The sequence below is a fragment of the Fundulus heteroclitus genome, chromosome 11 (assembly GCF_011125445.2).
Source record: "Fundulus heteroclitus isolate FHET01 chromosome 11, MU-UCD_Fhet_4.1, whole genome shotgun sequence".
In the NCBI taxonomy this organism is placed as follows: domain Eukaryota; kingdom Metazoa; phylum Chordata; class Actinopteri; order Cyprinodontiformes; family Fundulidae; genus Fundulus; species Fundulus heteroclitus.
The window spans coordinates 20,048,774-20,076,743 of record NC_046371.1 but is presented as its reverse complement, the minus strand read 5'-3'; the positions used below and the strand labels follow the sequence as shown (position 1 = coordinate 20,076,743).

General features: G+C 37.9%; 2 protein-coding genes across 4 annotated transcripts; one reads left to right on the top strand and one right to left on the bottom strand.

The window, feature by feature from the left end:
* Positions 1-1,975: 1,975 nt before the first annotated feature.
* Positions 1,976-18,061, bottom strand: proser1 (proline and serine rich 1). Of its 3 annotated transcripts, XM_036143078.1 has the most exons (13): positions 17,434-18,061; positions 17,292-17,357; positions 15,614-15,682; positions 15,288-15,382; positions 15,074-15,167; positions 14,518-14,628; positions 14,198-14,299; positions 12,625-12,703; positions 12,288-12,380; positions 8,627-9,139; positions 7,807-8,029; positions 3,601-3,745; positions 1,976-3,506 (listed from the first exon to the last, which is right to left on the bottom strand). In XM_036143078.1, exons 1-13 carry the CDS (start codon positions 17,476-17,478, stop codon positions 3,381-3,383), a joined length of 1,761 nt encoding a protein of 586 aa, XP_035998971.1. In that variant the 5' UTR covers positions 17,479-18,061; the 3' UTR covers positions 1,976-3,380. The 3 variants fall into 3 exon arrangements, with proteins under 3 accessions (XP_035998971.1, XP_012705455.2, XP_012705456.2); XM_012850001.3 differs by having other exon boundaries at positions 7,807-9,139; XM_012850002.3 differs by lacking the exon at positions 12,288-12,380 and having other exon boundaries at positions 7,807-9,139.
* A 198-nt stretch (positions 18,062-18,259) lies between these two features.
* On the top strand, positions 18,260-24,835 carry vps36 (vacuolar protein sorting 36 homolog). Its single transcript, XM_036143076.1, has 14 exons — positions 18,260-18,431; positions 18,670-18,738; positions 19,000-19,070; positions 19,782-19,896; positions 19,999-20,088; positions 20,489-20,575; positions 20,822-20,854; positions 21,884-21,961; positions 22,136-22,270; positions 22,388-22,453; positions 22,576-22,640; positions 23,886-23,970; positions 24,089-24,165; positions 24,299-24,835. The coding sequence occupies exons 1-14, from the start codon at positions 18,336-18,338 to the stop codon at positions 24,378-24,380; spliced, it is 1,149 nt and encodes a 382-aa protein (XP_035998969.1). The 5' UTR covers positions 18,260-18,335; the 3' UTR covers positions 24,381-24,835.
* Positions 24,836-27,970: the final 3,135 nt, after the last annotated feature.

Here is a 27,970-nt window from a genome sequence, read left to right as displayed (position 1 = left end):
GAGTATAACCAGCACATTTTTGTGCTGACGATGTGACACTTTACAGTTTAACCAGACAGGTCCCACACAGGCCTCACCGTAGTTGACCAAAGCATTGTATCCAAAGGTTGGCTATGAAAGAATAGCGGTACGGTTGCTGCCAGCATCCTGGCAGGTTGAAGAGAAAGGGGATCAGCCTTTCAATGCTAGGGTCAGATATCCAACACTGCATCAAATTGGTCTGCATGTCTGTTGTCCCCTTTCTTAAGGTGATGCACAAAAAGTCCGCAAACATGCTGCTGAAGGCCAGCAAACTAAGGACTTGAATTACTGGAACCATGACTTAGGGTTGGATGAGACCAAGTATTGTTTGTTCTTTCTTTTATGCTGTTTCTTTATGTGATCTTTATTGTTATGATGCTGCTTGCTCTATACGGTGTTCTTGAGTGTTCTGAAAGGAGGTTTTGAATAAAATACTACTAATAATAATAATAATTTAAAAAAAGTATTATTATTACTACTATTATTATTACATCCAGAAGCTCCTTAATATCATCATGGGGGAGTGGAAGAGGAATCCAGTGGCAACCCGTGAAGCTCTACTGAACTCCATGCCCAACACAGTTAGGGCAGTGCTGGAAAAAATATAGGGGCCACACTTAATATTGACACTTTAGGCACTATTTGGACATGTTCAATTAGATGTGCACTCATTTTTATTGCCAGTGGTTTATAGACAATGGCTATGTGTTGGATTATTTTGAGGGGATAGCAACTTTACACTATCATAAAAGCTTTAAACTGACTACTTTACATTGTAGCAAAGTGTTATATCTTAAGAGAATTAACTATTTACAAGACTGTGAGTATTCACATTTGTGAGATAATATATATATATATATATATATATATATATATATATATATATATATATATATATATATATATATATATATATATATATATAAGAAAAAACATTTAAGTCCTTTGAAATGGTCTATATTATATCTACTGCTACAGTAAATGAGCTGAAATATATAATATATAATATATTTATATTTTATATTATATATAATTTTATTATATATTTTTTATATAATATATATTTTTCTTGCCTGATTCAACTAATAACACGTTTATAATTACTGCCAAACATTTACCTTTTCAGACTTGTTAGGTTATTTCTAAAACCTTTTAATGGAATAATAATACATATTTATACATAGTGTACTTTATTCATAATATAGTTACAAAACCCAAAATATCTGGTTAATATTAACTTGACACACCCTTGATTATGGAGTTGTGAATAGTTGTGTTTGTCGGCTCCATTGCTTTATATTCTTAAATGTAAATAAAATCTGTCTTTGGAAAAGGGGTTCATACAGTCTTTCGTCAGTTAAAAATCTGTCTGACAATCACACAATTTTAGTCGGAAAATCCTTTTTGAGGGAACTGTTGCATGTTTCTATGAGAGTAGATGCTCAGTGAAGACAAGTGGTCATTTGTTTGGCAAAGGTGAGATAGTAATCAAACGGAAGTGGAAAATATGAACAAATGGAAACGACATGAGTGGAATCCTGTGACTGGAAATCCTCGTGACTGATTAACACCTGACTGATCACCTGTATTGAGCAATGCTACTGACATTAGTGATAAGCGTTATATAGGATGTGCGACAGAGTGCCATAAACTCATTAAGTTGATTACTACATTTGTAAAAATGGAGGGAGGTGGCTACTCTCTGCAAATTAAAACTGAAAAATAACATTTATGGTTCCTTTCATGATAGACTATTATGTTGGTAATTTACATTTTAGAGAAATTATTGTTGAATTGTATTATTCAAAGGTGCAATTTTTACCCATCTCATATCTATCCATTTATCTATGTGTGTATATATATATATATATATATATATATATATTTTTTTTTTTTTTTTTCACGTTTTCTAATGCTGACATAGTATTATTTTGAATAAGTAACATGCTTTCTATTTATTATATTTCATCCAGGTATGGTAATTTTATTAAAAGGGTGTCAGACAATCAATGCATCACATACAGAAACAGCTACAGAAACTAGAAAATCACTGGAAAAATGAGAAACAAACAAAAAAAGGGACAAATCCAAAATTAAATGTTCACCACTTAAAAAAAATAATCTGTCAATGGCAGTTGAGTTCTCCAACTGCATATGTTGTTGAAGTGCATGACAATTCAGTAAACATAGATTGTTCCTTTTATAAAATTCTTTTAAGAAAACAACCAAACAGAAAAATCTATATTCAAAATTCATGAATACCTTGATAAGCCTTGTGTGATTGACCACACACAGTACAGGTTCCTCTCAATAAATGAGAATATGATCAAAAAGGGAAATTATTTCATCAAAGAAAATAAAGAAGTGAAACTCTTCCTTGCCAGCCTTGCAAGTTTATCTGTCTGCATGTGGCAGGACAGAAAAGTCCAAGTCATGGGCTACAACTTTCACATTAATTTCAGCTAGTGTTAGTTCAGCTAACACTAAACCAGGAACCAATGCTGGAAGCATCTTACTAGGGCTACAGAGAAAATGGCCTGGCCTGTTGCTCCGTGAGCCAAAGTCCTGTTGTCAGATAAAAGTAAATATTGTATTTCATTTGGACATCCAATTCAATTGAATTCATGAAATCGGCTTGTAATTGCTATTGTTGGGATGTAACTGCATGTCTGGTCAAACCCCAAAGTAACCGTCTTGCGAGTGTCCGATTGGCGAACTTTGTAAGAACAAAACATGTGAAGGACAGTAAAATAGTCACAGTCACAGAGAAATACATCAGAACACCAAAACATGATCAAAGCTGCCAAAGTCAATTTTCAAGATGGACCAGTAGCACCTCTGACAACTGAAAATATTTACAGGACTGTGTGAACACCTTAAAACGTGAGTCCATTTCATAAACAACAGATCAGTAGAACGTTCACATTGTAATAACAGGTTCAGGACAGAGTTCTTAAGTCCATTCTCTTTGCTGCTGAATCATAGAAAACAGTTCATCATGATAATTGCAGTAATCAATGTTTTTAAGTAATTTTTCATATTTTGCATAATTCATGTTCGCATTATTAAAACCAGGCAAGTCAAAGCTATTGTCGCAACTAATCACAATCTATTTGTTAAACCGCACAACTTCATGGCAGAGATGTACAACTTCTACCTGCTAGTTATCACAAGGATAGCATACAAATCCAGACTAGTGTTTCTTTAGACACTCCTTCTGTAACATGAACAGAAATGAAACTGCTTTCATGATGTAGTCCTGAGGGTTGACGGCCAGTGACATTTTACCTCCTTAGAGGGTAGGGCGGGGCAAAGCACTGGGTTCAGTGTCTAAGTCTGAACGTGTTTAGCTCCACGTTTCACTGCCAGCCCAACTGGGGGTGTAGTCCTGGCTGGAGAGGGAACGGGTTTCCAGGGCCAGACGGGTAGTTTGGGAAACTGCTGGATTGAGGAGGGAAGTTCTCCAGTGCAGATGTAGGATGAGCCTAAAACAACAAAAAAGTACACGGGCGTTTATAGCGTCCGTTAAACTGATGGTCAAACACTCTTGACCGCTGTAGGTTGTTTCTACAGGACTACCTGAAGCAGAGCCGACGGCATCGCTGGGTTGTGGAGGCCGCTGAGGGCGGCGGCGGAGGCGGAGGGGGAGAAGCCAGGTACAGTGGGGAAGGACAGCAGGCCGGGGAATCCACTACCTCCAGGGGGCTGGAGTCCGCCGGTCAGACTGGAACGCACAGACACTTCATGAATACTTGGAGGCAAACGCTTGGCACTTTCACCGAGGTCTTATAGCTGCAGTTTATTAAAGTGTGTAAAAGGCTTTGTTTTCTGTCACATAAACGTCTTATAATTTCATTTACATTAATGAAAAGAGGAATACTCGGCCCCTCTACTCTGATTCCACTAGTCAAAATCACAGGTCACCTAAATGGTAAATGGACGCTACCTGTGTGTTAATATCAGCTTTCTGGTGCAGGCCCCAAAGCTTTGTTACATGTACGGCCACTTTATCAGTCCAAATCAGTTGTGTTTGCTCATTTTTAACGTCTTTCGTTGGTCTGGTTTCTTTATACACAATGAAAACTCCAAGTGGACCAAAACCTGCCACTAACCTTGACAGATCATTCAGTCTGTTTATTTGTCAGGTGTGAAAACTGTGGTATTCTATTTGTATTACAGACATGGGTTTATTTATAATTCCTCATTATTATTATTATTAGTATTAGTATCTGAATGATTATTTTTTTCCTTTACGTTAGTTCATATTAGTTGCCGACATTTATTCATTTTTCCTTGAGCGCACATCAACTCATTCAACGGTGCATGAAATGGCATAAAGGTCAGGCTTGTTGCTCCAGTGACAGGATACCATAGTAAATATAACTAGCAGTAATCACTCTGCAGAGCTGGCAAAGAACACAAAGAAGCAAAGCTTTACATGCCAGAGTCAAAGCACATGAGGTCTTTGCACAGCATAGGCAAAGCATTAGGCTTATCATAACAGTGGTAAAGAAAAACCCATTAGGCAGGGTTTATGATGCCCTTGTATTTCCACAAGCAAGTGGAAATCAATGTCACGCATTTACACTAATTGTGAGGTAATTCTACACGCTGTTTACTGTGCTGTTTTATTATTACAAGAAAAAGAATAGCAAATATAACAGCCATTCAAAGTCTCTGGACCTATCTCCATATTACCAGGTACATGGAATATTATTATTTGGTTCATAAGACATAATGGATATATTAGACTCTGGCATAAGCCAGTAATAGATTTTCTTGGTATGATTAAAAGTATCAAGGTTTCACTGTTTGTACACACAATAAAACACGATCTAACAGCAAAAGACAAAGTGGAAACAAAAGTGATTGTAAGCTTGTAAAAAACAGCTTGATAATGACAATCAAGATGCTAACTGCTGAATGAGGTTCTGACCTACATAAATGCTTTTAATATGGATGAAAAAGAATACATGACAAATTCACTGCCCAAATATTGCGTCCGAGGCGTTGTAGATTGTGATGTTTACACTACAGCTGCACAGCATATTGCACCATTATTGTAATCACAATAGCAGTATACACAATCTATGTATTGCAAAAGAGGTAGTGAGATGGTCGAGTCATTAAGACATGACAACTAAGTCGTAATTGTTGATGAGATGAAAATAACACATGATTGTTTTTTTCCAGTCGCTGGGTAGTCTACTCGTTATCGGAGGTCTTTGTTTGATACGGCTTCAAAGCAGAAAGACAGGAACACTTATAAATATATGATTTCATAATTTATCGTAAATCATATCATCACAACATTCACTAATATTATTTTATAAAGCAAACAAGATTGCATCATTGATGGAAGTCTTAGTACTTTGCTCTCATGTTTTGGTGAGTTTACTCCGCTCTATGCCACCATTTGGCAAACACTTTCACTAAAAAGGTACTCCTGACCTTCAGAGAGTCCTCTATAGGTGTTTCTTCAGCATTTTTCATTGACCCAAACATTGCTGAGTAACAAAAATGGACAAGGTACTGCTTCTCAAATCTAAAAACTGAGACTTCCGTGGTTTGGCCACTCTCTGTTTGACCGAAACCTGGTTTAGGGAGCACACCTGAACAGCGTACTTCTGCTGCCGGGCTTCCCGTAGTTTGGTCTGGACCACAATACGGCGCAATCGGGGAACAGGAAAGGTGGTGGAATCTGGGATTACATAAACGAAGGTTGGGGTGCTGATGTCCAAGTGTTACAGAAGACACGTAGTCCTTACCTGGAGTCGTTTTTATAAACTATTGAGCCTTTCGTAGTGCCCCACCAGGGATATTTACATACTTAATACTCTTGCTGACATTGTGTCGTCAGACATCAGTTTTATGAGGATGTGTGTGTGCAGACCAATCTTTTTTGCACACATATAACAACAATACATTTAAATAAAAAACTATATTTTTTATTCATACTTAACCTTTACTTAACCTAGTGTGTATCTCTGGAGGATCCTATGTGTTTTTGCCACTGTCACGTCCCCATTGTCATACAATAAAGGTATTTCTAATCTATTCTAGATCATGGTTAACATTACATCTGAGGAAGCTGCGTGAAACACGTTTCCCACAGTAAAATCATATGGAGGCCATAAAACATTCTTAATTCTTGAGAGTTTGGAAGGTTTTGAGAAACACCACTGCTTACGGGACACGACCCCACAGCCTGAGCAGAATCCAGCAGGGGAAACAACCTTAACAGCTTCTACTGAAAGTCTGAAAAGCCGTTGTTCACACCTCCCACCAATTCAGCTTGCACTGATTAATTGGCCCCCATCGTCACTCGGCTCTTCAGCAAGTCTCTGGTTCCTCATGCACCAAACCAACCTCAGCAGGTGAGACTGGGGAGCATCTTCTCCCACACATGACTTATAAGCACTGGTGTCCCCCAAGGGTGTGTTCTCTTCCCACGCCGGTTCTCTCTGTACACAAATGACTGCACCTTAGTGGAGCAGTCTGTGTTTGCAGACAACACCACTGTCGTTTGTCTGATCCAGAACAATGGAGGTGGTTCAGCTGGTCCACTGGTACGGTCAGAACCACCTGGTGCTTAAACTGCTCAGGACTGTGGAGATGATGATGGACTCTTGGATGGAACTGGACACAAACTGCTAAGACTTTTACCGTCAGGTCAGCACTACAGAACATAATTTGCTAAAACCAGTCAGCACCGACTTCCCCCAAGCTGTCAGTTTTCAGAGTTTCCAGATAGATACCATGCTTATTTGCACCAATCCGATAATCTTTTGTAAAAATTCACTTATTCATATTCACACAAAAAAATATTTCTATTTACCTTTTTGTATATTGTGGAACCAAAGTCAAATTCCTTGTTGTATGAAGCAACTTTGCAATTAAACAGATTCTGATGGCAGTTGAGTTCTCCAACTGCATATGTTGAAGTGCATGACAATTCAGTAAACATAGATTGTTCCTTTTATAATATTCCTTTAAGAAAACAACCAAACAGAAAAAATCTATAATCAAAATTCATGAAAACCTTGATAAGCCTTGTGTGATTGACCACACACAGTACAGGTTCCTCTCAATAAATGAGAATATGATCAAAAAGGGAAATTATTTCATCAAAGAAAATAAATCGTAATTTAAAATGAAATAATGGAATAATGATTGTCGTTCGATATATTGTGCATATCTAATTTTTAAACCTTATTGTGGACAAAATATGATAAATGACAACTAGCCGATGATGGAGCTGTGAACTTAGGTTGAACTATTCAAATGGGCAACGACGAAAATGAAATAATTAATCTAACAAGATTGAAGCGATTTCAGAACCAGTTCTTGTTAAAGGTAAACTGGCGCAACAGTGGACACAACACTGCCATCCAGTATATTCACCGTCTTTCCTCTTTGTCTTCGTTGTACACATCGGTAAAATGTTAGAGCCATATTTCAGTGCTAGAGTCAGCACTGCACAACTATGCTACATGAGCTGGAGAACATGATGCTTACTCCAGCACTTTCTAGGTCAAAAAGACTTTAAACCTTAAGAATTATTTGAGATAAAATTATAAATCTTTGCATTATGGATATATACGTTGTGGCAACCCAATTTGTCCTCTAAGCAAGGGAAAACTGTGAGGCTTATTCAGCCAGCAGAGTGGCAGTAAAACAGCTACTTGAAACTGTACCTTGTTCAAAACATTACTATACCCCAATACCGTTAACCATCCAAATTACATTGTGGGACCATATGAACAAAATTTTAAGTTTACATACCCTGGCTGGAAATTGGAGCTGAAAGCAGATGCAAATCCAGGTAATACTGGTGATGATGAGGGAACCCCGACTGCGGCTGCCTGCAGCGGGGCCACAGAAGCAACTGAGGATGGAGCTGCTCCTGATAGTCCCATGAAAGAAGGCAACACAGGGCTCCTGGTGCCAGCCCCACCTGATACAGCCAGTCCAGTAAAGGTGGTGGGGTTAGGCACAGGAGGAAGCCCTGAGAATATAGAGGGGGCAGAGGTCAGGCCTAGAGCAAATGGTGAAGCTGCAGTAGGGACGGCAACAGGGGCTAAGCCCTGGAAGACAGAAGATGGTGGATGGCTGGTGGAGGGAGGCACTGATGAAGGGATGGTGGCAGAGGGAAGAGAAGAAGACAGGGCCGAGAAAGGGGACAGACCTGGAAAATGAGTCGGACCTGGGCTAGAAGACATTGCTTGGTGGCCAGCGATAGCAACCGGACTAGGGAGAGACACTTGAGGAGAACCTGAGGGGTGTGTCAGACCCAAAGAGCGTGCGAGGGCGGCCTGAGCCGAAGCTGGTGTCACCAGAGGGCTGATGGACGGCGTACCAGAACGAGACGTGCCCTTGAACGCTGAGGGTATGGGGCTGTTACTGCCGCTATTGCTACCCCCAGAATGCCTGTTCAGGGTTTCAGCCACAACGCCCTGAGCTTGAGCTTGAGCCTGGGCTGGGTGGACAGGGGAGGGTTTCGGACTGGGTCCAGGGGTGGAACAGTTTGGAATAACGGGATTGGAAGATCCAGGAGTGAGAGGTGAGGAGGTGTAACTTCGGATCACTGAACCAGGTGTGTTACCTCCTTGTGGGTGCACGCCAGCGAAGCTGAGTCCTGACTGCTGGTCTGTGGACTGGGAATAAGCCCTTTGCTGAGCCGAGCCCATGGAGTTGGACTGTGACTGGGAGTCTTGGACACTACGTGAAGCAGCAGGGGTGCCTGGGCGAGAAAGGCTATGGAAAGGGGAAGAGGAAACACCCCCACTGCCGGGGACAGGGGTTCCACAGGGGGTGCCTGAGGGGGTGTGGGCTTTAATGACAGACGACGGCGAAGGCGTGACATGACCAGTGGGAGTCTGCGGTCCGGCTTTGATCACAGACGGAGATGGAGCTGGGGAAGGAGAGGGGGCATTCAGGTTGTGGGAGGGTACCATGCCTGGGAAAACTGGTGTAATGGGGGTGGTGGGGGGAGGTGGCTGAGCAGGTGAAGCCTGGGGTGGGGCTGGGGTAGAAGGAGTGGACCCATGAGGAATGAGAAGGGGCCCACTGTTGACTCCGGGTGTGGTGTTCTGTGGATTCCCAGGTTTGCTGTAACCTGAAAGTAAGGGTAGATTAGAGATTGTCAAAAAAGTATAATCAATTGACTATTAAAGTCACTGAAATGTAATGATTATCAGTTATGTGATGATATATTTAAATACAGAACATTGGCAGAACGGGTAAAATAAAAAGCCAAACTATTTGCATAAGGTGTATAAAAGAAGAGAAAAAGCAAGGAGGAATAGCCAAGAAGCATTCCTACATGCAGCCTTCTACGGATATTTGAAATCGCAGTTAGTTTTAAAAGCCGTCTCCTTCTTACCTTTGGGGAAATGTCTGCAACACAGTTTCTAGTTGGTTCGGCTCAGTTTAATTTTCATCACAGCTAATAACCAGTCGTATGTGGGGTAAATGCTTGACGGTTTAACCAAATTAGAGAAACATGATTACGAGAGATCTCCCCAAAAGGCTTCAGTGATGTACAACTCCACTTTCAAGAAAGTTGGAATGTTTTGTAAAATGGAAATAATATAATTTATACTCAGACCAACTTTTTTGAAAACCCGGCTGTAGCTCCTCTAAAAAAAACAAAAAAACAAAAAAAAAAAAACATGGCAGTCAAAAGGAAAGAAAAAAAAGACTACCCCAAGCAATGCATGTTAAATGCAAGCGAAAAGGATAATTGTAGAGCATAAAAGATAAAAAGTCAAAGTTTGAATCTGTTTTTCAATTTAGAATCCAAAACCTATTCTCACAAGTAATAAAAAATATACTGACTGACCAGATAACAGAAATACTTCCGTGATATTCTACAAAGTTCAAAAATTTAGAATGGAGCACTTGTGGCATTAAGCTTATTCTTTTGTGTTTCTGCATGTGCATTTATGCAGAAACACTCAAAAATGTCACATCTTTCTAGAATCAAATGTGATGAACTTTGTAACATGTGGGGGATTTATGTACAAAGCATTCATCTAATTGGCCTTTATTATGTATTTGTTTCTGAAATCATGAAACAACATAATGTTGGTCAGTGTAGTGAAGGTTTATTTAACTGCTTTTTACATCTGAACATCTAAAATCAGCTGAATTTAAAAAAATTTAATACTCAGATTCATAAAATTCAGACAATGTAATCCTACAATGGATCTACTCTCCAAATGACAGTTTTTCGTCAGTTATTTGTTTACTCTGTGAGTATCAACTCTATTTTTAGCATCTCAACTAGAGTTTTAGAACCACAGGTCCAGATCATAACTAACGATTGTGAAATGGCCATTGGAGCTTTTCAGTAAGTCAATAAGAAGGATAAATATCCAAGTAGTGATCTAGCAAATCAAAGAACAAATAAATCTTCAAATTAGAAATGAAAGTAAAACCTACTGATTTGTTTCTTTTAGATAATGGATCAAGGAACAATTTTCACACTCAATTTCCCTTTTTTTTTTAAATTTAAATCAATCCAGACTAGGAAAATAATTACATCCAGCAAATTCAATGCTTTTTGCAGACTTTTCAAGACTGTGGTAACCTAGTGTTTACCAGTGATGGCCAATGATCGTACTATTTACCGTTTTTATATAAAATCTGGTGCTGTTTACAAACCTAAAAGTACAGTTGAGATTGTTACTTTGTCTATTTCTTACTGTGAGCAACAATAAATATTGATATATTTAAAAATATACTGTTTGGAGATAAAATTGCACAACCTAATGTCAATGGTGTCAACCTGTAAGTTGTTTGTTATTGATTGTTTTTCTTTTCTTTTTGTGAGCTTTGACTGCAATGATTTGCAGCCAAAGACTATAAGTAGCCAGACAGACTAATGGATTTTAATTGTTATATAATTGTGTATATATATATATGATCCACACAGTAATGCCCATACCTAGCGTTTACTCAGATACTGTAGAGAAAACTTCAGAATAAAAATAATAATATAAACTTCTAACTATAAACTACGGCCAGACGATAACTCAATCACAATATATATCGATCGATTGTGTGGTGCAATAGAAAAAGGAAAGGGTTAGTAAAAAGTTCAAAAGAACAACAGTGTTCCTTTCATTTGCATTCTTTGCTTCTTTTTTGGGTGGTTAAAAAGATTTTTCCTTCCACTTAACTTTCCAAAAAAGTTAAAAAAAAAACAAACAAAAACAACTGGACTTTTTTCCGACCAGAAAGCTTTCTCAATTCAAATTGAGAAAGCTTTCTGGATTGGAAGCGAAACGTCTTCAAACTTCCCAAAGGGAAACTAAATGCTGGTGTAACTCATTTCATACAAGGTTTTTAAATGCATTGTTATAGATGGTGATGGAAGGATCTCCTGTAGCGGTCTGTCTTACAGTTATTGTTATGTTTCTCTCTTTATCAATCATGTCAGTGCATGGTGCAGACAGGTGGCGCTGCAGTTGTTTGTGAGTCACAACTGGCTTGGAGCAGCTCGATGTGAAGACTTCCTCCCGCAGAGTAGTTTATAGTGTGACGTTGCTTACACGCACATAAAACTGAGCTCTGCACATACCCGTCCACGGACTCATGTCCGCCTTATTATGTAGGAGCCTAGAGACAGAAATAACTCAAGATGCGATTTGCCCCTATTTAGAAAGGCTAATTTTAATAAAATGAATCGTGAACACGCACAGACGTATAATTATTTACTTCATGCTCTCACCTTCTTGGAGGTCGAGGCACCCCCTTTGTAGAATGGTAGGGGAAACACTGGGTACAGTTCCTTTTATGTAGTGTGGATTCAGGCAATTTATCAAAATCCATAAGTCATTTTATAAAAGTAATGTTTAGTGGCAAACACATTTAATCACTATTATTAATAAAAAGTTTGTCCTGGCAAATGCTTTCCTACGGCACAGGTCCCAAATGTATGAACACATTTGCAAATTAGATGAGGACGTCCCCCACCCATCAAAAAAAAAACTAACAAAAACAAAACACAGTCTACAAAAATCCTAGAGGTAACCCTGATATGATTTCTATTTTATTTATATGCTGTTTTTCTATATGGTCCAGCCCTACCATAAACTCCTAACTGTTATGTATTTTTCTGGTCAGTCGGTGTGCTCCAGAAGTATACCTGAAATCGGTCACCTGATAAGCTGGAGAAGCACAGGTCAGCAGCATGCCAGCAAGTTCAGCTGCAAGCTTCAGAGAGAGTCTACGCACAACTTGCCTCAAAGGAATCCTACCTGCTATTTTGTGAGAAGAGTGGTAGGGGGGAGGGGGCACGTTGGCTGTTATGACCCCTCCTACAGAAACAAGGCCTGCGTTGTTGTACGCACCTGAGTGGCAGTTGCAAATATTAAAGATGTCCGCAGTGCACATACAACACAAACATACAACACAAGCTACCAAACGGACCAGAATCCATGAAAAATAACAGTCATAAAACAAACCCCTGTGATTGCATCCTGTTCTGTAATTACTGACAGGTTGTATGAAACCGAAAGTAATCTTCATGGTAGGTCCATGGTAACCTGGTGCCATGGTACCGTGAAAGGTGTTCTGTGCTTTGTCGTTTCTTACTTGGAGCGATGGTGGCATGAGGCCGGCAGGGTGGGATAGGGTAGGGAACAGGTCGATGAGGGTTGTAAGTCGAGGGAAACTAAAAAATAAAGCAAAACAAAACAATTGAAACACAACAGCTGTAAACGTATCCACAGAAACCTGGATTGTATAATGTGTTTTATTGAGATTTTTAATGTGATAACCCACCACAAAGTAGAACGTAACGTGATAAGTTAAAGTCAGAAACATGTGGCGTGTGTTTGCATTCTCCCAGTTTTACTCTGATATACCCTAAATAAAACCCAGCGCAATCTTCAAAAGTCACCAAATTGGTAACTACTTTAGCATGTCGGGTGTCTGCTCAACCAAATTACCCAGCATGCAGCGCTCCATGAGAATGTCAGTCCTCTTGTTTTTGTAATCAAGTAATGTTGCATAATCTAGTGACCATTCTTGTTATCTTTGGCCCATAAGTTGATGTTGCAATGGTTATATGGGTCAAGATTGCGTTGAATCGTAGGTTAAGATAAAGGTTAAATTTTTAGATTAATTCTTGTACGTAGGTGAAAGTTATTCAACACAGCTCCCTGAGACCATGTGGTACATCAGAGAGCATCAGTAAGACCAAGCAACACAGGAGACAGGTAAGGGTGTGGTGCAGTTAAAACCAGGGTTATGCAATAAATTAATACCAAAGCTTTAAATATATCAACTTTTAAAATGAGTTCTAAAGGCAAATGAGTGAGCTGGATTATATTTAGGTTTGTTGGTTTAAAAGAGTAGTGAGTAAGATAAAAATGAACACAAATGTTTCAGATTTGTATTTTTTCAATTAATAATCTGAAAACCATGCACCTTATCACTGCTATAATACTGCTTCACAATTATGCACTACTTTGTGTTGACCCACTCATTTAAAATTCCCAATAAAATCTCCTGAAGTTTGTGGATACAATGTGACAAAAAAGCTCCTGAATACTTTTGTTGGGCACTATAAATACTAGTCTGGGGACCTTTGCAAAAGAAGACAAACACAAGATCACTTCTGTGTATAGTCACTGGTTAATATCAGTCTCCACAAATTTGACATTATACAGATATCCACTTATATTATATGTATATTATATATTAATTATATAATATATTCATATGTCATGATAAAGTTAATTTCAGTAATTCCATTCAACAACTGAAGTGTGTATATTTTCATTCATTACACATGGACTAATATATTTCAGGTGTTTATTTCTGTTAATTTTGATGATTATGACTGACAACTAATGAAAACCCCAAATTCTGTATTTTTTATGATATTCATCTTTGTCATGATATTCTAATTATATGACCAGCACCTGTATATACCACATAGTCTGAACTAATCATAGATGACCTTAAATGTGTCTTTTTAAGGCTTTCATCTGTGAATAGTTCAGACTATGTGTTTTTGACTGTAATAAGGTATCCTTTTGGCGCTATATAAATAAAATTGAATTGAAAAACTTAAAACTAATAGATTTTATGTATAATCAAACTTCAATACATCAGAAGATTTGTTGTAGTCTGACAAATACATCATCAGTTCAATGCTTACAGGTTTGAATGGTCCTATAATCCTGGAGGCAATTCCTTTCCCCTCCATACTGTTGGAGCCGTCTTCTTTTTTCTCGCCGTCTTTTTTAACCGGTGGGATTCCCTGTGGTAGGATGCACATTTTCATGTAAACAACATTTTCAAAACAACATTTGAAGTGACAGAGTATACGTCAGAGAGCTACATTTCTATAACCTGGTGTGGAAGGGGGAAAAAAAAGCATACTGTGCCGTCAGAAGATGGCAATCGAGGAACCGTCACTCAAGTTTCATATAAATAGAGACATATTCAGTTAAGACACTGAATCTTGCTCATACTCACAGGAAAAGTGCCAGTGACCAGGCTGGGTCTGCCTTTAGGGTATGGATTTCCTGGAATCATTCCACAGGAGGAGATCATGGCAACAGGAGCCTTGCAGCCAACCTTATAAACCTAACAAGACAAACTTTGATTACATTTTTTGATGAAACAAATGATTTGTTTGTTATGTCACTCATTACACCAAGCGGTTAGTACACTGCAAAAACGGAACTAGAAATAAGTAAATGTTCTTAAAATGAGTGTATTTCTCCTTGATTTGAGCAGGTAGATAAGATGATTTGCCAATGGAATAAGATTTTTGCACTTAAAATAGGAACAACTAATCTCCATCATCTTATTTCAAGTGCAGGATGTCTAATTATCTTATTTTAGGGGACAAAATACTCATTCCATTGCAGACAATCTTATTTACCAGCCCAAATCAAGGATAAGTACACTAACTTTAACAACATTTTACTTATTTTTAGATCCTTTTTTGCAGTGTATTTTTGTATTAATAAAAGTAAGTCTTGCAAAAGTGTAAACATGTCATATTTGTATGTTTTTATGTGCACACCTGGTCCAATATCCTGCGAGCACGCTTTTTCTCAGACAAGTGTATCCGGAACAGATCCTCCACTGGGCGATAATTTTGAGCATCTGAAATATTCCTGTATGGAAACAGACAGATCTACTGAACATCCTATCAATCCACTGAAAAAAAAAAAAAAAACTAAGCTGATTTAAAGACAGGATCTTACTATGTTGAATGGCATGTTAAATGTACTCACAGTGCTATTAATTCCAGGACAACAAGTCTGTCCTTTGAGAAGGTGAAGCAGTTCAGGATATTGGCAACTTTGGTTGTAGGGATTGCAACCATTTTCTAAAGGCAATAGAGAGAGGAAAAGATGCAATATCAGGCCACCGTTTTGAAAGAACTTTTAAAAGATAGCCCAATGCCCTCCTGAAGAGAGGCTGCTACGGTAGATGGTGCGCCGTCACCATCTCGGATGAGAGGCAGGTCGAGGAAAATTCAGTAATTTTGTTTAAATTTTTAACAATCTTAAAAATATGAGCTGCACAGCCTCAGGTGATCAGAAGGGCTCCAACTTACATGCTGAAGTGCTTTTACTGCTTTGATCTGAGGTTCTGCCCATGAGAAGTACTTCAAGATCTCCATCACCTGCAGACATTGTGCACATTTTTAGAGCTGAAATTAAAAAGAGGTCTGGAGCAACAAAACACAGAAATATGGCAACACCTTCTGTAGGGTGAGATAAAGTGCTCTGCAAAAGTGTTCCTAGACCTTAAGATGTTATACATTTTTGCCACATTAGAACAGCAAATTTAAATGTGTTTTGTTGGGATGTTATGCAATAAGCCAACAGCAAGCAGTGCGTAGTTGTAAAGTAAAAGGACACTGTTATATTGTTTTCAAGCTTTTGAACAAATAAAAATCTAAAAAGTGTGGGATGTATTGCATTCATCCCTCCCAGAGTCAGTCCTTTGTAGAACTGGCTTTAACTGCAATTACAGCTGAAAGTTTTTTGGAGTCATTTCTGTATCAGCTTTACACATCTAGTAACTGGATGTTTGCCTATTCTTTGCAAAATAACTCAAGCTCGGACAGACTGAATGCAGAGCAAGGGTTGCCAGATTCTCAGTTGGATTTAATCTGGACTTTGACTGTGCCTCACGTGAATAGGCCTTGAAAGAAACCATTCCATTGTAGGAGCTGTCTGATAGTCGCTGTCCTAGTGGGAATATAACTTCTGCCCTGTTCTTAAGTCTTTTGCCATCCCTAGCAGTTTTTTTTCTTCCAACAGGTAGTCACATCTATTATTCCAACACCTCTGAGTAGAAATGCGCTTGATACTGTCCCCATAACATTTAACAGTAGGATGGTGTGTTAAGGGAGACGTGAAGTGTTATCTTCCTGCCACTTATAATTTTCCATGTAGGGCAAAAAAAGGTTTATTTTTGGTTATATCTGACCAGAGAACCTTTGTCCACATCTTTTCCTCTCCTCTACATGCGGTAAACTGAAAATAGGTCTTCTATAGTCTTTCTTTCAACAATGGCTCTCTTTTTGCCAGCCTTCCATAACAGACATGGTTGTAGAGTTTTAATCTTTAGCCTGCCAGTTTAGGCAGTCATCCATCCCTTAGTAAGTTTTGCAAGGCAAAACAAAGATAATGCGATTTAATGGATTGAACAGTCCCACAACGTATTCAAATATCAAAACCCAACTCCGCTTTAAACTTCCACCTCAACTTTGTCCCAGAGAGGTCTAGTCTGTTCCTTGGTTTTCCTGATCCTCTTGTTTAACAAAGCTCTGAAATCTTTAAAGAACAGCTGTACTTATATTGAGACTAGACTACAATTGGATGGCCTCTTTTAGTAATTAAGTACAAGGTGCTAAATGGAAATGTACAGATGTTTCTGAATTTATTTTGTAGTCCGACATCATGTTCCTTACACTTCTCAATTATATACTACTTTGCTTATATCACAAAAAAAATTAAATAAAAATAAAATCAAGAAAATACAAGTGTATATCTCAACTATGGCAAAATGGGTATAAAATCCGGGGATATACATACTTATCCAAGGCGCTGTAGTTTCATTATTTTTAATTGTCTTAGAAATAGGAAATAGATGTTGATATTTTTGACTACACTATTTATCCATATTTTAAAGTGCAAACAGATTTAAGTATGAATTAATCATGTAAGATATACAGCAATCACCACCATACACACAAGCATGGAGTTGTTTGGACAGTAGCCTACCTGCTCACTGGAGAAATACCCATGCACCTGCTCTATAGCTCTGACCCGCTGATCTGTTAAGACGCACTGAAACACAAGATCAAACGTAAGCAATACAGCAGAAGTGAGAATTACCATTAGAAGTGAAACACCTTTTAAATACCTTTTTTATCTCATCCAAGACGATGTCAAAAGATTTCTTATCCATGTTTGATTATTTATACACACCTAAGCCCCCCGTCAACAGCTGATTACAACGCGACTTATAAAGTCAAATATAATATTTAAGATACACAAGAGAGGTCAAGTAAAATAAAAGGCATTCGAATCTGATGAGGTTAAAATGTTTTCTGTCGCTCGGCTTCTAACACCAATTTATTTTTCGGCTAAGCCAATAGTTAAGACATTATATATATGTAGTAAAATATTTAATAACTGCATGGTAACTGCACTCCTTTAGTAACTTAGCTCTCGGACAGTGAACAATGACTCCCTAAACAGGAGAGACGTATGCAGAGCAGAACCAGATTTGGCTGCAGCTAACAACAAGCTAGCGTGGCTACAGTTATCCCAATCGAGACCTCGGCGCGATAAAAAAGCCCCTAAAAATACATAAACAAATATTTGAACCTCCGTGCGGTCACATTCGGTTTACATAGGCGTCCTAAAAATTACAACCACTGCAAAAACAATTAAAAAAATCGTTAGAATCAAAATAAGGCGTGCAGGGAAAACCACAAGTTTAGCTAGCTGCTGCTGACAGCTGGCGCTAGAACGTCAACAACGAAAGGACCCGGCTGAGGCGCCTGATCGCAAAACAGGTAATGTGGTAAAATAAGTCACAAAAAATAAAAAAAGGATAAGTAAAACTTCTTATATTGTAAATGTATAACTGTTCAGTATAAATGTTAACTAAAATATATATTATTTATATATATGTATTTGGTGTGACAGAGATTCTCGGCAGGCAGGTTTCTGAACAGCTCACAGGAAGTAAATACGGGACGAGCGTTCGCAGCGGAGCAGTATTATTTGTGTGTGTTTTCATTTGTAGAAGAGTATAAAATGGACCGGTTTTCATGGTCAAATGGCCTCTTAGAAATCAACGAAACTTTGGTGATACAACAAAGAGGTGTCAGACTGTATGACGGTGATGATAAGGTACAGTTTCATCATCCATTAGCACAGGTTTTTAATACTGTTATCAAAACATGGCAGCAAAACTTTGTCAGAAATTCTGTTAAAAATAGAGTTTAACATGTAATTTTCCCGCATCTAAGTTTCCAGCATAGTTCATCTTACACACATGTGTTTATAAATGTTGCGTAAAACTATTGTTACTCGAAGTGGTGTCTAGATTATTGCCATAACGAACAACTACTTCCTGTGTTAATACAAGGCGAAATTGGATGTTGGAGTCGCCTTATTGAGCACCCATCGGTTGATCTGGAGGGATGGAAAGAATCACGTAAGGAAACTTTAAACGCAAACAATGCATATATTATTCACTCTAATTTTAATTTGATATTTGACTCAAAGATGCGCCATAGAACCACGGTTTAGACATGCGATATTGTTAGCAGAAATGAGATTTGCAGATATCTTATTATTTATCTCCTGTTCTTTATTTAACATTTAATCTGATTAAGGTAAACAGTATGTATTAGAAAGTATTTATCTTTGCTTGCTCTAATTATGACTTTTGCATTTCTTTTTTCCCATTTGGCAGGAATGCTGCATGGCCATGCCCCTATCTCAGATTATTTTTTTTGAGGAGCAGGCTGGAGGAATAGGAAAGAGGTACGCAGATCAGATTGTTGGCCACACCAAACTGGATGGATGGATGGACTTTTAAAATGAACAATCTATCCAATTTCATGAAAACAATGATTCATAAAACATTTTGAGTAGATTGGTTGACATTTCCCATCTCCTTAATTGTGGAAATTTAATTTTTAAAATCCTTTCTGATTACCTACTTAGGTTTGGTCTTATTGTAATAATTGGTCCATCAAGGTTTGGAAGATGATACAATTAAGATTGTTACAAAAAACAATAGAGGGAGGAAAAAGAGGGACACATAGGGCAAAGTGTGTTTATGTGAAACTATTGTTCCCATTGTCAAGACGAGAGGGGTGGACAATACATTAAATCACAGTCTTCACTGTATCAGTGTGCACAATATCGCAATGATAAAAGCCTTCTTGAATGCAGTATGGGGAAAGCTATTATACTTCAAGTGCCATGCAGTAAAACTTTGCATGCTAATGATACTTCTGACCAGATGATGCACTTTTTTGCCCTGTCTACACATATACATTTTGTTGTGTGAGATGCTTAAACATATGTAGAATCATGGTGACAATGGAATGATAGAAAATGTGAAAAATGTCAATTAATCACAACCAATATTGCTTGTTTTCCTAACATCGTACAGCTCAATTCAAGACTCAACACTTAATCACTGTTGTTTTTTAATAGATCAGAGCTGTTTGTTTTTTTACTTTAAAGTGCAAAAATTGTTATCCACCTTCATCCATCGCCTGCAAACAAGGAGCCGGGTCCATACCAGAACAGCAAGTACTCCCACATCAAGCTGTCTTTTAAAGAACATGGGCAGATTGAGGTATTCCCACATATATGCACGCACAGTTCTTTCTTTTTAAATGTTAATATGCAGGTCTTCATTTTCAAATCCTGATTACCTGAAACTGACATTTAATTGCAGTTTTACAGGAGACTAACAGAAGAGATGACCCAGAAAAGGTGGGAAAATACCCCAGTGTCACAGCCCATCTCAACAGGAACTGGGCCTCAGGTTAGAAGCTGAACAAACAACATCATTCTCAATTTATTTTATTCACAACTTTTTTTTTTTTTTTTTTTTTACAGACTGCAAGATATGTGGAATTGCTGAATTAGATGGTTACTGTGCTGCAGGTTTATGAAATTTAAGATTAATTTGGAAGTTTCAGTTTTACTCCACTGGGTGGCAGTGTTTTATTTTTTTTATCTGTTTGAGCTAAATAGAATAGATTTACTTTTTTTTCAATAGTAGGAACATAAACTTCCAAGTAAAATGAAATAAAATCCACGTTTATTGCTTAATAATTTTTACTACTGGGAGTTTTCTCTGTGGTTCTATTTCAATGTTGTCTGATCATTGTTATATTGTATTTACTCTGTAACTGCATGTGTTTTCCTTTGTGGTCATGTAGGCAGGAAGGATACGCGCAGTGGGGATTGTTGGCATTGAGAGAAAGATAGAGGAGAAACGGAAAGAAACAGACAAGAATATTTCTGAGGTAACTTCTGGAAAAAAAACAAAAAAAAACAGGAATTTCCGGATTGAGATCCTGGAGCAGTTGATTTATGCCAGAAGCTACTAAATTAAGTCAATCATATTAAAGCAGTAAATATTTAAATTCTAAAATGAAATTAGTATTTTATATGACAACCAGTCATAGTATGTTCTGTTAAATATATTACATTTTACTATTAAGTCTAAATAACATTTTAAACTTTAACAACCTTTTAATACTCTCCTTTAGGCCTTTGAAGACCTAAGTAAGCTGATGGTGAAGGTAAATAGAACTTTAATTTGATTATCCTGTGAATTTATATCAGCAATTACTTACAAGTGCATTGCAAAACTATTCATACGACTTGAATGTTGCAACTGTCAATTATTTTTATTGGGATTTCATTCGATAGACGCAAAGAAGATAACAACTGTGAAATGAAAGGAAAAGAATAGATGTTTTTCATAAATCTTTACAAATTAAACTATGGCGTGCATTTGAATTCAGCCCCTCCGAGTTAATACTTTGTAGAACCACCTTCCATGCCATAACAGCAGCAGGTCCTTTGGGGTCTTTCAGCTTTACACATTTAGAGATTGCTAATTAGCTCCGTTATATCCCTGCCCCTGCTGAAAAAAAATATCCCCACAACATGGGGATCATATGGGGATGTATCCAAGGTGATGTACTTGGTTCTTTTTGCTTCATAGATAGCATACTTTTTGCCCGAGGACTAAACAGTTTCACTCTAATCTCATCAGACCACAACACCTTCTTTTACATATTAGCCTATTGCTAATGGCAAACAGGGCGTTGCGTGGCTTCTTTTTAATGCCTTCTTTTTTAACTTCCCCACAACGTTATGCCTGACCCATTTGGTGTGTACCCTGGTCTTCATGTTGCTGTTCATTGATGTTCTCTAAAAAGAACCTCTGAGCACTTCACAGAACAGTTGTGAAAGAAAAAACTCAGCGGGTATTTGATTAAAGGGGGCTAAATACATACATACATCATATTATTAGATTTCTGTTAGAAAAAGCATGTATCCTTTTCCTTCCACTTCACAGGTAAACACTACTTTGTGTTGGCCACAATCGCGTCGTACTCCAATAAAATGCATTGACATTTTTAGCTGTTATTTGGCAAAATGTGAAGAAGTTAAAGGGGGAAGAATATGTTTACTATGCATTTGTTTGATCATCGGATACATTTTGTCAACAGAACGGTATACCAAAGGGCTCCGTACACATGACAGATATCAAAACCTAAGTTAATCAAGTGTGATTTGCTAACTGAGTCTCTAACTGGCAGGCCAAAGAGATGGTGGAGCTGTCCAGATCTATTGCCAACAAGATCAAAGACAAGCAGGGAGATATAACAGAGGACGAGGTAAGAATACCACTAACAGTCAGATACAGTAAAACTTGCATTAAGTGCAACATGTTTTACCTTCATTCTTCAAATTTAGTAAAGTATGGATCAGTTCCTGTATTGCAGAGTATTAGCTCATTGATGCTCAAAGATTAGCAGGATCTTTCTCAACAGCTATGTTCCATTCCATAGACAATCCGCTTTAAGTCTTACCTCTTGAGCATGGGCATCGCTGACCCTGTTACGAGGGAAACGCACGGATCGGGTACGCATTATCACATGCAGCTGGCTAAACAACTGGGAGATATGCTGCTGGCTCCTCTAGAGGTGGGCGTCGTACTTGTCTACTATCTATTAATAAATTTTTTTTTAAAAAAATGAGGGATTTTGTCCTCCAATTTCATGTTTTGTGTAACTTTCACACTCCTTCCCTGGCTGTCTCAGGAGCGTGGAGGTATGATGGCTCTCACAGAGGTGTATTGTCTCGTCAACCGTGCCAGAGGGATGGAGGTGATGCTCTCTTGTTTTTCATTTCACTTGACATTTCTCTGCATGTGACACAACTTGGTAATTTGTACAGTTACACTCCAGACAAACGTATTTGCTTATGTTTTGTTTTTTTTCTCCCCCAGCTTTTATCTCCTGAAGATTTGTTAAACGCGTGCAAGATGTTTGAGTCCTTGAAACTCCCCCTGAGGTGAGTTTGACTTGTTTGTATTGCATTGTTTAAATTATCTGTGTGTGCTAAATTCCTTGTGTTGTACAGAAGGTTAAGTGTTTAGTGTAAAGGACGAGGCTGACCAGGCTCTTCCTGTCTGGCTTCCTGTTGTGAGAAGGGCTGTCCAGGCTTCCGCAGCTGTCATTTCCTGTTACTTCCTGCCAGTTTTGGGAAAAAAAAATAGTTTTCACATGCTGGTCTGCGCTACTGCTCTTAGTAATCCTTAACTTAGAGGTTCAGTGAAACAAGCATGAATTGTTAACAACCGGTAACATTTTGTCACGTCACAACCAGGAACCTGAATTGATTTAATTGCGAATTTATGTGACAAAGCAACAAAAACAGTGCAAAAAATGTGAAGCCAAAGAAATAGATTGCATGGGTTTCAAAACTGTTCTACACTGAAAAATCTGAAAAGGGGTTGAATGTATGTGAATAAAGCCCCTTGTAAGCTTGTGTCCCTAAGTAAAATCAACCAGTTGCATTCAGAATTACATTTCACCGCACCGTCACTTTACTGATTTCAGTTTATTGTACATATATTAGTATTTACCCCACAAATTCTTACCTAGACAAAATATTCAAACAAGAATATACAAAATTGCAAAGAGAAGAAATAAGTAGGTATACGAAAGAAATCTTTTATTATTGGCACCTGAGGACTAAGTGCTTTGCCCTTGGGCACATGGATTTGAGATTACCTCAAAATGTTGTATCACTTTTTTTCAAATAATATTCCTTAGGTTTAAATGATCTCATTATTATTGTGGATAGATATTTAAAATTAAACCATTTCCACTTTTTTCATTACTATCCAAATTATTTCATAGTTTCACTCCATATCACTGAAATACGTGGCTGCCTTAATGTAATTTGTGCTTATGCATTTTTACTATCATTATTTTATTTTTCCTCCAATGACTGCTAATGTATGTCATTTATGTATGTATTTTTTTTCAAGTAGATTATAGTTTGCTGTTTTGCTTGTTTGTCTGTTTTTTCCCGATGCGAGTGTTGCAGTCCAAAGTCAAATTCCCTGTTTGTACCCACAAACTTGGCGAATAACGTAGATTAATCTGATTAACAACTCTGCACCTCCAGCTGGCGATCTCAAGTCAGATTTCCTGAATTAATTGAGTTCAGATTTTTTTTTCTGACCGATTTGCTCCCTCCATCTTTTTCCTCTTTTTTTTTTTTTCCCCACGTGTCATGGTTGGCGTGTAGGCTGCGTGTGTTTGACAGTGGTGTGATGGTGGTCCAGCTGCAGTCTCACAGTGAAGAGGAAATGATAGCCTCAGCTTTGGACAATGTAAGCTTTAACCTTCACAAACATCATAACATAGCATGGCCTACTACCTGCTAAACAGTTGAAGATTTGAGGTAGATACCCTAACGTTATGTCTTTGGTATTTTTGCTTTAATCGCAGGTGACAGAAAAAGGCTCCCTAACAGCCGAGGAGTTTGCGAAGCTCTTGGGTCTCTCTGTTCTTCTGTCTAAGGAGCGGTAAGTTAATGCAAAATAATTGTCATTTATGTCGCTTTTTTGACAGTTGATAGTCTGTTAATAGTCTTTATTGCTTCATTTTTGGACATCTCTGCTCTGCTTTATTTATGTTCCGCCTCCCTTTCGTTCTCAGGTTGTTGCTTGCCGAGAAGATGGGCCACCTTTGCAGGGATGACTCTGTTGAGGGTTTAAGATTTTACCCAAACTGTTTTTGATCTGTTTACAGACATGTTAAGGTAGCACTTTCCACAAATACAGGATGCATAAAAACTGTCCATAATAAAGTCAATCTGGTGATGACATCTGTCTGATTGTGTGGGTCCTCTTGCTCTCAATTTTTTTGATAACCTTATCTATGCGGCATAGTACCTGCCTTAACAATCACGTTCTAGTTCTATAAATTGCTTGTAAATAATAAGGTTAAGAGATTCTACGCCCATTCTACTTGGGAGAATGGTCATTGTAGTGTAATGAAAATTGGGATTCGTAAAATATACTTAATGCTCTGTGGATTTTTTTTTTTAAATGTATGTTTTACTTTTTCTTGAACACCTATCTAGAGGCTTATTTAAAACTAGCAAACTGTTTTGAAAGGCTCACCGCCTCTAGGGTTTGACTACATTGTTCCAAAGTCAACCACATGTTTCTATATTAAATGGTTGGAAACTTTTTTGTGTTGTCTTTTCTGTTCGAGGAATGTGCAAACTTGTCGGGATGTGCAGCGTTTCAACGAACCGTACTTGACTTTGTCTTTGGTATTTAGTTGGTCTTTCAGTCTTGTCTATCAGAATAAGTTAGTCCAGATCTATCCTTTTCATTAGAGATTAAAATTGATTTAAACTGCTGTAACAGTCCCTCTCTGGCTCATTTCATACAGTAAACAGGTCAGAGTTCCAAATGTGTCTGACCTCCATATAAATGTTTTTTTGTCTGGATTTACCTCTTGTGACTGAAGGAACATAAATCAAAGTATTGTATTAACCAGCCGTGGAAGCGACTGCTTTGCAACGTATGTCTTAGAAAATATTACCACAGAGAAACTAAGGCGTTTGTAGAATATAAGCGCTGAGACACCAGTCTATGGCCACATCTTTATTCTTTGCTTTGATCCATGGGGAGCTTTCTAAACTCTATCGAATCATTCCGTGTCCCCCCTGTGAACCGAGCTGCTCTGTAAGCCGTTTCATCCCTAGAGGAGCTTCCTGTGTTTTGCCCACTCTCGCTGAAGGAAAAATGAAGGTTGGCGAAGCTGATTAGATTAGCTCGCCATGTGGGTCACTTATTGATGATAGTTGGACTCCATTCATTCAGGAAATCTGACTTGAGGCAAGTAGGTCAATACAAAGTCGTGTAAATGTGGAGCTTTTGCTTGTTCTGCTTTTTCAATGCAAGGTGGACTGATAGAATTATTCAGTAATCTCAAATATGAATTTGCGATAAATTATGTCAGTGATTATTTTACTGTATGTTATTTGTCAATCTGCATAAGACGAATCTACAATACTGGGTGGTTTCCAGAGTTCCTTTGTCTCTTGAGATGTGAGGAAGGCAAAATAGCAAGAACTTTCAAATCTATTCTCTATTTGGATGTTGTGGTGTGTGACTTTTCAATTTGGTCATCAAGATTTAAATGTCATATAGTTTTGAATTTCTCAAGGAGCCAACTCACTTTCTGTAAAAAAAAAAAAAAAATAGATATAGATATATAGATATAGAGTATATATGAATTTTTAGGAAAGTATGGCTCACCATTGTATTGCATTTAACACAAAACAGATTTGAAGGGACTTGTTTGGTAAGTTTAAACAGCTTTACGTACAGTATGCTGGTTATTTTTGATGGTTTTAAAAGACAAATACAAATTCTTCAGTGTCTTTGTGTCATTGAGATCTTTTATTTGGTGGGTAGATTTAGCAATAGTTCTTACCCTAGCTGAGGTTTGCCTTTTCCATTTATTCGTTTTTCTATATAAAGCTGGGGACAAACTATGGTACACGTCTGAGTTTGCAACGACCTAGAGTTCACACTAAATGTCTGATCTCAGGCAGTTTTAGTGCTTCACGAACAAAACTGTGGAGCAATCACAGGCTACAGGATTTATCCAACTGATTAAAGCCAACCGAACACATTAAACTCAGGAAGAGCAACACATTGAAAGGTAACCAAACCTGCCAGTAGGTGGTGGTAATAAAGGAATTTTCAGAATATGTTCCACATCCTCCTAAATTGAAAGAAATCCAGTTTAAAATATGTTTTATGTTCATCCCACAAGTAAATATGATTTGGATAGTGTTGACATTATTTATTTTGTGATACTGCTGTTCAGGGTTGGAAACATTTTTCTTTCATGTGAGTTTTGCCAGGGTCTTCTAATGACTTTCAATGTTGGCTTTATTCTGAAAACCTTATAATTTATGTAACTCACTGTAGAAAATGAGAAAACAAGGCTCATGTTTTTTCACAACCCTAAGAAATGAAAGTTTAGCACTTTGATGAGAGTGGTCAACAAGCAGAATCAGTCTCTATTTATAAAAAAAAAAAATCAACTTCCAACATGTTTGAGATCTTGAATTCATGATAACTTTCCTTTTAGGGTACGCATAAAAAAAACTGAAGCAATATTTATTTATCATAGAAATATTTATTGCTTTAAATATTAAATTGAACTGATAGAATCAACCTTTTTGCATGTTATTGACCAGAAGGATATATGGAGTATGAATGCTTCTGCTCATTGTCTTCCTATAGTTAGAGAGCGTATTCCACAGTGTGCTATGGTTTAGAACTGCCTGTGGAATTTGTTTTATTTTACTACATGGTTGTCACCTCAGTCACTAGTATGGTTTCTCATGCAAAGCCATTTCAAGTACAGTCCACCTGAAGAACATTTAATTTCTCTTATGAATTTAAGGCAGAGCACTTTGTCCTGTTTGTCTCTGTGTTGCCCTGTGATGGACTGGTGCCCTGTCCAACAGGGTGCGGCCCGCCTCTTGCCCAATGACTGCTGGAGATAGGCACCAGCAGATGGTTTTACCAAATAGTGCCCTGTAGCACCCCTGAAGGTAAAAGTCTGAACAATTTGTGTCCAGAATGTGTGGGGTCAGATCAGATCTGCCCTTTTTCTGATCTTGGACCTGCACAAGTCCTGGATAGAGGGAAGGTCAGCCCCAACAGTCCTCTTTGAAGACTTAATAATATATAAACCATCTGAATGTGTCATGTTTTTTCAATGAGCAAACCACACAGGGATGGATGTAAAAGATGAGCAGCAGCTCCTGTAGAAGGTTGTTCTTCTTAAGTTGCTACAGGAAGTCAGATCAGATAGGTCCCTGGAAAGGGGGATTCCCAGTAACCAGAAAACATCCTGAGTAAACAATGGTCCAGAGTAAACAATGAGAATGGTAGGGGAGACATTGTGCAGAGTTTAGTTTGTAAATCATCCCCACTGTCTTGAGTGGATTAAGCTCCATGTGATTCTGACCAAACCAAATAATCAGCTGATCCACAACTTGCCTGTGTGGAGACTCATCACCATACTAGATCAAGGCAATGACAATGGTGTCATCTGCAAACTTCAAGAGTTTCACAGACTGCTCCGCTGAGGTACAGTCATGTATTTAGCTTTGCAACAGAATTTTAGTGGCAGGGTATATTTTGGTTATTTACTTATCCTTTCCGAAATTACCTACATTTTTAGCAAATCTGTATATCATACGTTTTTTAGTAGCTGGCATGTTGTGGAGGGCCAAAATTACCAATAATTTAATCAAATAATAGTGAAATATCTAGATTTTTTTCTAATACA